This window comes from Hypanus sabinus, chromosome 3 (assembly GCF_030144855.1).
Source record: "Hypanus sabinus isolate sHypSab1 chromosome 3, sHypSab1.hap1, whole genome shotgun sequence".
Classification (NCBI taxonomy): Eukaryota; Metazoa; Chordata; class Chondrichthyes; order Myliobatiformes; family Dasyatidae; genus Hypanus; species Hypanus sabinus.
Genome location: NC_082708.1, coordinates 145,559,179 through 145,572,973, shown reverse-complemented (window position 1 = coordinate 145,572,973; position 13,795 = coordinate 145,559,179). Strand labels below are relative to the sequence as shown.

General features: G+C 39.0%; 1 protein-coding gene across 1 annotated transcript in view; it reads right to left on the bottom strand.

Annotated features, from left to right (window-relative positions):
• LOC132391742 (rod cGMP-specific 3',5'-cyclic phosphodiesterase subunit beta-like) overlaps positions 1 to 13,795 on the bottom strand; it is an 82,402-nt gene that overhangs the window by 40,996 nt on the left and 27,611 nt on the right. The window contains exons 5-11 of the mRNA XM_059965309.1: positions 12,756 to 12,830; positions 10,947 to 11,011; positions 10,788 to 10,854; positions 8,629 to 8,676; positions 5,140 to 5,289; positions 4,892 to 5,035; positions 531 to 596 (exon numbers count right to left, since the gene is read on the bottom strand). Of these exons, the coding sequence (XP_059821292.1) occupies positions 531 to 596; positions 4,892 to 5,035; positions 5,140 to 5,289; positions 8,629 to 8,676; positions 10,788 to 10,854; positions 10,947 to 11,011; positions 12,756 to 12,830 (615 nt within the window). The remainder of the gene's footprint in view (positions 1 to 530; positions 597 to 4,891; positions 5,036 to 5,139; positions 5,290 to 8,628; positions 8,677 to 10,787; positions 10,855 to 10,946; positions 11,012 to 12,755; positions 12,831 to 13,795) is intronic.

Genomic DNA, 13,795 nt, shown 5'->3' with positions numbered 1-13,795 from the left:
GTTTAATGGTTTGAAAATAGCAACGGTGTAGAAAATGTCCAGCAGACCAAACTATACTAGAAAGTTAAAACCTCAGCCAAAATGAGAGATGGATGACTGGAGAAATGGCCAGCTGTAACACAGAGGTTACAGAAAGATTGAGTTAACTAAAGTTGGAGTGCAGAGAGTTCAGATGACTCCCACATGCCCAGTCAGAAGATGAAGTATTGTTCCTCAATCTTGTTGTAGTAGTTCAGGAGATTGCAGGCGGGGAAGTCAGAGTGGCAGTGAGATGGGGAATTAAAGTTTGAACAAGTTGATACTTCAGGTCAAGATGCTTTATCACAACTCAGAATATAGATACAGAAGTAACTTAAAACTAACTTTTTCTCACTGCTGATGATCTAGTAACAGGCATCTCAACTTACACATTTCCGTATAAACTTGTGCATGTCACCTCTTTGCTCTGATAGATGGAAGGCTTAATGCTGTTTTGACATGACAGCCCAATTTGATAATGCTTTGAGCATCAGCAATCAGAAATGTCTTACCAGGAGCTCTTGCAATTCTTCCTCTTCACATTCATTAGGCTCTTTTCCAAAACGTTCCCTTGTTGGCTGGTAACAAAGAACAAGATTTATTGATTGCACAAATGATTAAATTTTTATTCTTGAATATTGGCTAAGAGAATGATCATTGTTTGAATCAGACTTGATGCTACTTAGTGCAGTTAAATTAAGTGATGCAAATTGGATTTAGACAGTCGTATTGACCAGCTTATGGCAGCGTTATATTGATCACACAAAATTATTGCTTCAATGGCTGAGCAGGCCATTGTGCAAAGTTAACTTCTTGCCTGAAGGTGTTTATAGAAGGCAACTGCTTCTACTGATCAGGGAAATTTAAGGAGGTCAAAACCTCAAATATGTAATACTGGTAGTAGGCAGGGAAATCAGGAAACAAGCTCAGCACATTAAATGGTAGTAGAAATCTATACTTCCCAAATAGTTATGGTTGCTGAGTTCATTGGAGCTTTCAAAACTAATGTAAGTTCATTTTTAATAGGTGAAGGTAGTAATAAATGGGAATATAGTACAGATCATCCATATTCCATTTAAATTATTTCGTTCTAATTGTGTTCTTGTATAATTTTGTATAATTTGTTTTTATCATGAATCTTGTATACAATGCCTTGAAAAAGTTTTCAGCCCCAACCCTTTGCTTACATAAATGAGTATTACAACTAGGGATTTTGATCTATTTAACTAATAATTTTTATTTGTGAATCACATGCTCCTGAAGTGCCAGCAGTTCTAAAGTATTCATCCCTCTTTGCTCACTACCTAGTTGAACTAATTCTCGCAGCTACTACAGCCAGTAGTTTTTTTGGATAAGTCTCTATAGTCTTTGCCCAATTTGATGGAGCAAGATTTCCCTGTTCTACTTGCTAAATTGCTCAAGGTGTGCCAATTTAGTTGAAGAGCAGTGATGGACAGTAATCTTGAATTCTTGCGAGAGATGTTTGATCAGGTTAAGGTCAGCACTCTGACTAGGACACTCAAAGACATCAATTTTCTTCATTTGAAGCCTCTCCATGGTTGCTCTGACAGTGTGCTTTGGGTTGTTGTCCTGCTGAAAGATGAATTACCTCCCCATTTTAAGCTTTCCGGCAGAGACCAGCAGCCTTTTATCCAGGATCTCTCTGTATTTGGCTGAATTCATCTTTCCGTCAATCCTGATCAAATTTCCAGTCCCTACTATGGAAAAGCATCCCCACAGCATGATGCTACTCCACCATACTTTATAGCAGGGATGGAATTACCTGGATAATGCACAATATGAGATTTACGCCACATGAACCACTGAGAAGTTGAGGCCAAAACTTTTCAGTTTAGTCTCATCCAGCCACAAAATCTTCCTCCACATCTTTGCAGTACCTTCTAAATGGTGCTTTTCAAAGTCTTTACGGGCAAGGATATGCTTTTTTTTTTAGCTAGGACTTCTTCCTTGCCACTTTTCCAGAAATACCCTTTTTATGTGAGAACTTAGAGATTGTGGAGCCATGAAATGAAACTCCACCTACAGCTACTGACTCCCGCAGCTCACTCAGAGTGACTGCTGGCATCACAGTACCTCTCTTACCCATGGCATTCTTCTCTGGTGACTACATTCAGAGGGGTAGCCTGACCTAGGCAGTGTGGCTGTGGTTTCATAGGTTTTCCATGTTTTTACGATGGACAGCCCTGAGCTCTGAGGTATGTTCAGTGTCTTTAAAGTGCTCTTGTACCCTTCCCCAGATTAGTGCTTCTCTGTTATCATTTCCCTGACTTGTCTTGAATTCTTTTTAGTCTTCATTTGGTTTGGTATGCTGAAAATCTACCATACTGTTGGACCTTACAGGGCGAGGGGTTAATTATTCTATTGAAAACAGAAGATCGTCCTACATCAACAAATTGGGTGAATTGTTAAGGTAAGGTACAGTGTTGCACCGGAGGAAAATTAGCATAGCAGTTACAAAGGGTATGGATACTTTTTCAGCTTCACAATTTTGGTTTTTAATTTTTAGTAATTTATTGACAAAATTTGGAATATATTTTTTGATTTGAAATGAAGCACAATGTTTTGTAGATTAGCTCCAAAAATCCTCAATATACTTTAAATTTAGAATTTAGAAAATGATACATAAAATGTGAACATAGTTGTGGGAATTCAGACCCTACTACTATTTTCACATTTTACTGTATCATTTTCTAAATGACTGTTCCAAGAGAATTATTCTGCAGTTTATTGCTGCATTATTTATTTAGTATTTTAAGTTGATAGAATGGAATTCATAAGGTTGTTCTTCCTTTCCGTGCTTTGTGGTGCATTGGGCAGCATTTTTTTTGCCGCCTCCTTAGCATTTGCCTGATTTTTTATGAGGCCAAGTTGCTAGCTCAACGCTCAATACCAGCACAGACAGAAAGAGTGCAAGGGGCTGGCCAGATTCAAACCTGGGACCCTCTGCCTTGAAGCCCGGTGCTGGTGTCACTACACCACTAGCCAGCTAATTAATCAGATAATCTTACAAATATCATAGTCCACATAAATGCTGTACAAAGAACTAGAACTAAAGAAACATGGTAAATAAATGGAAGCACTGTAAAAGTGATCTTCAAGCTTCAGACTTCTGGGGAAGTAAAAGGGGAGGTGGCATTACAGTATTGGTTAGGGAGAATATTCAGTAATGAGGGAGGACTTCCTACAAGGCTTTTTGAAAAATCGAGTGGATAGAGTTTAGAAATGAAAGGAAAGGAGTGATTATTTTGCTGGCATTATACCACATTATACCTCCCAATAGTCAGCAGGAGACTGAAGAGCAGATCAGTGAGAAGTGTTGAAGAATAAGGTTATTGTAGCGGGTGATTCAACCTCCCCATTATCCCTCGTCTTAGTGTGAATGCTTTAGAGGTAGTAGAATTTGTAAAGTACATTCCGGAGAGCCTTTTGTGTCAGCACACAGAAAGCAGAAGTTGTACAGGACCTTATAGTTAGGGAATAAAGTCAGGCAAGTGACTGAAATGTTTGTGGGCAAGCATTTTCAGGATAATGACCGTAACTCTATATGCTACAAGGTAACAAGGTAGTTATGGGAAGGGATAAGAGTGGTCCAGAAATTATGGACATGAACAATGGTAAGGGTGATTTCAATATTACAAGACAGGGCTCAGAAAAAAGTAAATTGCGAGTTTGTGGGTCAATATACTTCTGACAAATGGAAGCCTTCTAAAACTGAAATAGTGAGAATTCAGGGCCAACGGGTACCTGTAGGGGTGAAAGCAAAGGAACACAAGTCCATGAAGCCCCAGTTGACAAAGGATATTGAAGGTTTGATGCAGGAAGAAAACTGAATCATGTTACAAGTACTGAACACTGAAAATGGGTGAGACCTCCAGGGGTTTAGAATGTGTGGGGGGGGGGGGGAGGCGTGACAAATGGGGCATGCAATATCATCTGGCAGACAAGAGTAAAGTAAATCCCAAGGGATTTTATAAATTTGTTGAGATCAAAATGATAACTAGGGAAAGAGGACTCAAGGAGCAATTTGTGCATGGAGCCTGAGGTAGTGGGAGAGCTCTTTACTGAATACTTCTTACTTATATTCACCAAAGTTACATTTTTCAAGGAGAGGTACAGATAATCTGGGACATGTTAACATTGAAATGGCAGATGTATTCAGATATCTTACTAGATATAAAGGTGAATAAATTCTCAGGACACAATGGGATGTATTCCAAACTGTTCCAGGAGGTAAAGCAGAGGATTATGGGGACCCTGACAGAAGTTGTTGCTAGGCACAGGTGAGGTACCAGAAAACTAGGTGAAGGCAAATGTGGCCCTAGTGATAATGGCTACATTCTGTATAGTTTGATTCTGTAGATTTATTGTTTTACTGATTCATTGCAATTACTGTTGATCATCTGAAGAGACACACTGTTCACTGTCAGAATAGTGGGGGTTTAACTTTCCTGAAAGACTACTTGTCAAACCATCTTCAGTTGTGTGCAAATGTCAATCTTAACTACACTGAATTAGACCATTAGATGAATTAGGTGGAGCGACACAGTGGCACAGCAGTTATCAAATCAATTGCTGCAAGATCGGGGTTCATTTCCCACTGCTGTCTGTAAGGAGTTCATACATTCTCCTCATGACTGCATAGGTTTCTGCTGGATGCTCTGATTTCCTCCCACATTTCTTTTTTTTTGTAATTTATTTTTTATTGAAATTCAGCACCATGCAAACATTTCCATTAGATGTATTTCAGATTCTATATGTATTCCTACCACATTTCAAAAATGTATTGTTAGGATGAGTGAGTTGTGGACATCCTATGTAGGCGCTGGAAGCGTGGTGACATTGGAATATTTACCAATATGTCCTGAATTTCATCCTTGCTACATTTCACGTGATACAGCACCATTCCTTGGGCAATGTCTTTCCGATATTCCAGCTTGTTCATTTTATCATAAGTGTCCGTGTTGAGAACAGACCAGCCTAAGAACTGGGTCAAGGACTAGGAGTGAAATTAGAGGCAGAGAATAATGAAATATCAGATACCACTTCAGAGTAAAAATCAAACTGGTCAAATATGATGAAAAGTTATGGTGTGAGGCTTACTTCCATAAGAACTTCGTCCATTTCATCAAAAGGTTTCCCATCTTTCCTGTTGTAAAATGTAGCGATTCCAACAATCTCTTCCTTCTTGTTTACTATTGGCATTGAAAGGACATTTTTGATGGTCCATCCAAAGCTATCCAAAGGTTCAGTCTGAATGCAGGAGATGAGAGAATATTTTAAATGGCATCCTTAGACATCACATTCCAAACCCATGCCGTCTGTCAACAAGAAGAACAGTGGCAGCAAAAGTATGAGGACACCAACCCCTGGAGGTTGCCCTCTTGCTATTTATCATCTCATTCTATAAATATATCTCTGCTCTTTCATTGTCGATGAGTAAAAATCATGAAACTCCCACTTTGACAACATTGTGGATATACCCACACCTCAAGGACTGCAACAGTTCAAGAAGGCAGCTCAGCACCACTTCTCAAGAGAAATTAGGGGTGGGAAATTAAATACTGACTCAATCTGCAAAGTCCACATCCCTAGAAATAAATTTAAAAAATCACTAGTTTGAAATATGCAATTCTTGCCCCAATGTAAAAATTTTCTTTTCTTATCCACTTAGGAACCATTTTAATGTAGTTTGCTCTCTTCCCAGATCTGCAATAGGGCCCCAAGGTGATTACATACAAATAAAGATGTAACACACTTAAGACACAACTCCAATGCTTAAACGACTGGAATATGCTACGTCAATAGCAGAAATAACAGAAAAAGACTTTGATCCAGCAGCTATTGTGAATAAACATGAGGAAATCTGCAGATGCTGGAAATTCAAACAACACACACAAAATGCTGGTGGAACACAGCAGGCCAGGCAGCATCTATAAGGAGAAGCACCGTCGACGTTTTGGGCCGAGAACCTTCGTTAGGACTAACTGAAGAGAAAGATAGTAGGAAATTTGAAAGTAGTGGGGGGAGGGGGAAATGTGAAATGATGGAAGACCGGAGGGGGTGGGATGAAGCTAAGAGCTGGAAAGGTGATTGGCAAAAGTGATACAGAGCTGGAGAAGGGAAAGGATCATGGGACGGGAGGCCTCAGGAGAAAGAAAAGGGGAGGGGGGAGCACCAGAGAAAGATGGATAACAGGCAGAGTGATGGGCAGAGAGAGAGAGAAAAAAACAAACAACTAAATACGTCAGGGATGGAGTAAGAAGGGGAGGAGGGGCATTAACAGAAGTCAATGTTCATGCCATCAGGTTGGAGGCTCCCCTCCCCCTTTCTTTCTCCTGAGGCCTCCCATCCCATGATCCTTTCCCTTCTCCAGCTCTGTATCACTTTTGCCAATCACCTTTCCAGCTCTTAGCTTCATCCCACCCCCTCCGGTCTTCTCCTATCATTTCACATTTCCCCCTCCCCCCCCCCCCCACTACTTTCAAATCTCTTACTATCTTTCTCTTCAGTTAGTCCTGACGAAGGGTCTCGGCCCGAAACGTCGACAGCGCTTCTCCCTATAGATGCTGCCTGGCCTGCTGTGTCCCACCAGCATTTTGTGTGAGCTATCGTGAGTTCTGTTTTGGCTCTCTAACCAGCTCTCTCAAATACTTTTCTCTCCAAAAACTCTTTAGTGTTGGCTGCATAAAGGGCAATCTATTCCCTGAGTTATTTACTATTTGTCATGAAGATATTTTGTATTTCCCTATATGATCCGTACTTCCCAAAGATGAAAAACAGAAAAGGAGTAGTGATTGATAAGAAACAAAAGAATCATCTGAGGGAGGAATACAACCTGGAAGTAGAATAGTTAGCTAAAATATTTTATACTTATTTCAACATCTACAGAATTTAACTCAGCTGATTTCAGATATTGATTCTATTTCTATCATTTGAGCCTCCCTGAATTATTCACTTAATTCCTTACTTACCCCACAACCACCTGATACCTTTGCACTGTCATCCCTTTTCTCATTTAACTTTTCCTGCCTTCCAGTCTATCATAAACTTTCTTTCTTCTTCATTGATTCACACTACAGTATTTTTCTGTAGTTTAAAACCTGTTTATTTCTAACGTTCCCCAATTCTGACTAAAGATCACCAAATTGAGATGTTAATTTTATTTCATTAGCCTGACCTGCTGAGTACTTCGTTTTCATTCCCTTTTATTGCAGCTTGGACAACTCTCAGTGAGTTAATCTGTATCATTCTCATCCAAAAATGTTAACCACTTTGATGTAAAACATTACCATAACAAGAGATACCTGATTGAAGTTCCCCTTTGGTTTGGTAATCCCTAGAGATCGGGTTCAATGATTTACTACCTCTTCCCACTGATGGGCCTAATTTTGCCTGATCCAGACACCAGGCACATTAAATTGGTGGTAACCACACCTGACCCCAATTGCCATTTTACAATTGAATTCGGATAAGTGTGCACTATACACATTCTTGAGTGATGTACAAACTAATAGTCAATAGTCAACTCAATAGTCAGATGGCATATTTGGAGGAAATGGACAGTCCACATTTCAGGTCGGGACCCTTCACCTGGAGGGGAAATAACCAGTAGAAAATGGTGGAGCAAAAGCTGGTGGGTGATGTGGATCCAAGTGAGCGAGGTGATAGGCAGATGAGGAAGAGAAGAGTGGGAATGATATTAGAAGCTGGGAAGTGATGGATGACAGTGACAAAGGGCTGAACATGATGGAATCTGATAGAGGGTAAGAAAGACCATGGAATAAAGGGAGGGAGGTAGGGAGGTGAGTTCCCAGGAAGAATGCATGGCTGTGGTAGTGAGTCTGCATGAACACATGGTCAAAGAGCAGAAGAGCGCAGAGATCGAGAGGTGAGCAGTGAGAGAATCTCACAGAACTCTCATCAAAGGGAGAGGGAAATCTTCAAAGTAGCCGTACTTCAAAGAGACTTTTCAGTAAAACAGTACTGTATCTCCTCTGTATACAAGTTCTAGCTTCTCTTGCTGGTTCAGTGAAAAAGGGACCAAAACACAATTCACTTATACTTTAATATCAGGAGCTAGGAAATGCATGAGTCCATATGTTAGGGTCCAAAGACATAACCCAGGATAGTGCTGTAACTGGTGACTCCATCTCTACCAATGCCACTGACCTACCTATCTTGTGATTGACCAGGCACTGGCATTATTGAAGTGGCTTGGAGTCACAAGAGTGCCAGAGAGACCATTTCTCTTCCATGTGTCCTCAGGATTCAGAAATTACTCATGAGTTCTGAGCCTCTAACTATTTCCATAACTACAATTGAAGAAGGTCTCGTTGCCCTTTAGCTGGCAAAAGCAATTTTCCACAGTTGACGTTCCATCCTTTTTTAAACCTGTTTGCCATAGTTATGCAAATCCAAAAGCAATAAAATTATTGAGAGCAACAAATACCGGTTTCTTATTATGAATAGAATAATCAAAATACTTTTCAGTTTTGTTTTTGGAAAATGTCATTCTGAATTGTAGAGCTTGGGATTTGAAGAGGGTGTGGAAGTCAGTAGGCTTGTGATTCTAGCAAATAGCTGCTTTACCTGGAAGCTGAAAGTTTCATCAGCTGCTGCATTCATGATATTGCAAATCTGAAAAGATAATAACAAACCAGATTAGTCATAGAGGCATAGAGAATTGCAGCTCAACAACAGAGCCTTCAGCCCACTGGGTCAGTGCCAAACAGCAGCTACCATTTACACTAATCATATATTAATGTGATTTAATATTCTCCCAATATTCTCAACAATTCCTGTCTAAATTCTTTGCTTTGCTTTATCAATCTTTTTATTAGTTAAATAAAAAAGTACACACACATATATATTATATATAGATATATATAAAAAAGAGAATTATCACAAATATCTATATCAGTTCAAATAAAAAAAATAAACATTATCGAGATCAAACATAGTATTAATCTAATAGTATATAATAAAGAAAAAGGTAATTGATTCTCCTGTTATCCATAAAAAGAAAAAAAAAGATAAAGAAACTTTTATAATTGACATATACAGGAAAAACACAAAAACAATTTAAAAAAGAAAAAAAAACTGGGCAGCTCAAACTGAGAGTGAAAGCAAAAAAGAAAACAAGGAAAAACTTTCTGATCAAATCCAAAACTTCAAAAAAGGTAACTGTAAGGGCCCTATCTAAATTCAACCATTTGCTTATACGTTAGAATCAATTTACATCAGTCATTTATCCTACAGATCTACATGTCTTTGTAATGTGGAAGCAAACACAGGAAGAGCATGCATTTTATCTGGGGAAACATATGCGGTGAAAAGAAGAGCATGCAAACTCCACACAGACAACAAAGCCATGCAGTGAGGCAGAAACTCTACTAGTTGTGACACTGTACCACGGAGGATTCAGGAGCCTACTTAAAATAAATGCTGATTCCACCAATCATTGTCCACAAACATGAAAATGTGAGTAATTGTGAGGATAGGAGGGTTAACTTGGAAATAAAACTCCTATTGTATTGGAAAATTGACTTTAACAAGCCATCTTCTGACTTTACTAGGAAAGAACAAGAGGGGGGAAATCATTTCAATTCTAGGTTAACATCCCAAATATATTCAGCCTCTGATTTAGCTAACTCTGTTTTACTGGGAAGAATGGGTGTCCTAAATCTCTGGAAACTCTTCCAACTTCAACTGAAAAGGGATGAAGTTGGCTTCCAGGAAAAGGTTAATGAGTTCAAACATTTTGTGAAGTTGACTTCCCAACTCCACAAGGTATCATTGCATCTTAGCTTCATCACCTGACATATATCACCTCACTTCAAACCTGACCCCACCATGCACCCTCTCACTGCAGTGGGTCATGGATTGGATGTTCTCCTTTTTGATCAGAATCCAGTCAGCCAATCAGGCTGTTTTCCATGTGTGGATTTTGTCTTAAACAATAAGTATTCACAGTTGAGGTAAAACTCCTCAGGATGATGGGAAACACCAGGTTTCCAATCCAAAAATATTTCCGAATTGCCATGCAAAAGTCAAGGAGATTCTTCAGAATGCAATATATTGGTATCTACAGAACAAACAAAGGAACTTTAAAGTCTCAGCAATTTTACAAACGGGGTGAAGTACACATTGTGCACTTCAGCTGGCTGTATCACTTCACAACCTATGCCCTGGATCTCCAGTGCTAGAGGAATGGATCTCCACATGGGGAACCTTATAGCAGGGTCAGCAGGGTTTTCAGTAGCTGCTCAAGTGGAATGACAGGTTGCTCTCAGATGGAAGCAAAAGATAATGAAACAAAGGCTATGCAGGAGCAGCGGAATTAAATGGCTTGGAGACAGTTTCTGAGAGACAGATCACGTTGAGAGGCCTATGGAAAAGTTTGTCACAAACAAATTTAAAATTAAGCAGGATTACTCACATGCTAGAACTTTCAGAATACACTGGAGTCAGAATTGAGAGTGACTTTCAATGCATTTGACAATAGAGCAATTGTAACCCCCTCATCTCTTGTGACATGCAGCTATCACCCATTATATCTTACTTTGGATTACTTTCACACTTCATGTTCTCAGTTTCCTAGCATGTGTTGCCAATGGTGGTGTTCTTTGTTACTACCTATGCCCCAACTCTAAGTAGATAAATTATTCCATTTCTCTCCTCCATTTGTTTTCCAAGGTAAGATGATGTTATTAGCAAAATGTTTTAGAGGCTTTGAAAATAAAACTTACTAAGCCAGTTTCTGCAACGTAAGTTGGCAGTCCACTAACCAAGGCCCAGTGATCGGCAGGAGGAGTCCTGAAGAAGAGAGAGAGAAAACCACAAGTTGGATATTTATATTATTTTACCACCTGAAAAAGAAGTTGCCAACTGAGATGTTCAAAACTTACGGAATGACCTTAATCTCCTCCTTCCCATGTAGGATGTAATCAATGATTTTGTGAAAGATTATTTCCTATAAAATAATAACATTTGCTATTAACAGGCAGAATTTACGATGAAATCAGCTGGAATTTGTTGTCTGCTATGGCCTAGTTTCTACCTTGGTTTTGACGATATTCTTCCTGCCTATAAGGTTGTGGCTTCATATACTATTCTGTCAAAATCTGAGGGATTGTCAGAGATCTGGGGTGGGAAGTAATTCATCTTGTTTTGTACTCTGTTCGGAAATATGATTCTACTGAAATTAACAAAATCAAGTTTCAGAAGTGGAATGTGTGTGTTGCTTTTTATTGGATTAAATTCTACTCTGCCACCTTCCAACAACAGCTTTTGTTACTCAGCATCTTTAATCTAGCAAAGGTATACCAGGATAATTCCTCAAATCACAGAGCCATTCAATAACTTCGAATATGGCCACTGATGTAGATACGGTGGTAAAGAAGGAACATGCCATGTTTGTTTTCATTGATCAGATCATTGAGAGTAAGAATAAGGGAGTCATGTTGCAGCTGTATAAAACTTTGGTTATGCTGCATTGGACTATTATATGCATTTCTTGTTATCCCAGTACAGAAAAGATGAGGAAGGTTTGGAAAGTGTGCAGAAGAGGTTTACCAGGATTCTGCCTGGATTAGAGGGTATGAGATATAAGGAGAGGTTGGACAAACTGTGATTGCTTTCTCTGGAATGTCAGAGGCTGAAGGGAGATCCAACAGAAGTTTGTAGCATTAAGAGAAGCACAGGTAGTCAGAATTATTCTCCAGGCAGAAATACCAAGTGCATGCATTTAAAGTTGGGTGGGGGAAAGTTTAAAGGAAAGGTACAGGGCAGGTTTTTTTTTACATAGAATGGTAGATACCTGCAATGGGCTGCCAGGGAAAATGGTGGAAACTGATACGACAGTGAAATTTAAGAGGATTTTAGATAGACACTGAATGTTCAGGGAATGGAGGGATATGGATCAAGTTTTTTTTGTAATTTTTTTTATTGAAGTTCAACATCAAACAAACATTTCCATAAAATATATTTCAGATACTATTAGGCAGAAGAGGTTTAATTTAATTTGGCTTTATGTTCAGCACAGTGTTGGAGCAGATGTCCAAAATCTTGGTCATAGACTAAGGTTTTAACACATGCCTTGAAGAAAGGAAAAGAGGTGGAAAGGCAAAGATGTACAGGGAGGGAATTCTGGAGCTTGGGATCTTGGCAGAGGAAGGCAAGGAAACTAATACTTATGTAATTAAATTCAGGATTGAGCAACAAGCCAAAATTTGAGGGGGTCCTTTATCACAGTGCACGAGGAGGAATTAAAGAGATAGAGAGGGATATGGCCTGGGAGGGTTTAAGGACAAGGCTAAGAATGTAAAAATCGGGGCATAGCTTGATTGTGAATCACTGTGGGTTAGCAAGCACTGGGATGATGGGAAAGTAGAGGAAATATTGAACTGAAGCAACATCGATGTTTCAGAAGTCCATTGAAAGAAATCTATGGCACAATACAAAGGAGATCACAGAAGTTCCAGCCAATATGTATCACCCAATATGAATGAATCAGATTATTTGATCCTCATTACATTATGGAACCTTGCTGTGTACAAATGAGTTACCACCTTCCCTACATTGTAAGAGTAATGATAATTCATTGGTTGTAAAGGGATGAACTGACTGTGAAATGCACAATATAAAAGGAGATAGTTTCTATTGTCAATGTCAATAACAGGATTCTTATATTCCAACCAAATCCAATAAAAACGTACTCTGCCATCTGGTGTCCTGGGACCTTGGTAGGGAGGAACTTCACCCATCTGTTCAGGCCATAGGTCAAAGAACTCCTGCAAATGAAATATAAAAAACATGTCGAATCTATTGTTATGAAACTGTATATTGAGCCTGTTAATTTATCACAAGAGAGAGTGACACGTGGCCATGAAAATATTGATGAGCTAGTCACAAGGGAGACAAGATCCTACTGATCTATGGTATCCATTGTTTATCAATAGATTACCAGTGACACAGTAAAAGCTATTACTGTTACAGCATAGACTATCAATCGTGGTTTCCATCAAGGTCTTATTGAATATAAGACACAGTTTCAGGAATATAAAACTAATTAATAATGTGTTAAGCAATGACAAATTTGGAAATGTGAAGTTAAGAACCTCAGATTTATATAGATTTATTCTATATTTGTTTAATTGTAGAGTAGATATTACTTTAATGCAACATAGACCAATAGAACCAATTAAACCTAAACCATTTAAATTTTTTTTAAAATACCTTTTACCCTATTTTATTACCACAATAAAGATGACATAAGGTTTCCTTAGTGAATTCATCACCAACAATGGCAACTTTATTATCAAGTCTATAAGTTACACTATCAGTTTAGATTGAATTTCCTAGCCAAAGCTACAACGAGCCTGTGTCACTGGGTTACATAAATGAAATCAACCAAGACCCCCACTCGACATTGATAACCAGCGAAAGTAAGCATCAATGGACTTTTAATGACTACAGAGCTTGGTGGATTTGCAGATGTGACGGATATTCACTGTCTGAGGCCAGGAGACCTTTCTGCCAAACTCAGCTTTTTAATACAGCTGCTGACACTCGTACAGACCGAAGTGTTGTTTTTGAGTAAGGCAAACTTCCAACCAACAATACTTGTTCAGCCTCCTGTCATAAACTGGAGCCAATCTTCAGTTTTTGATGTAAATGGCAAGCAATAGTCAGTCTGAAGATAAAAGGACCGTTTGCAAGCTGTCTATAGAGCATAGACCGGGGGTCGGCAACCTGC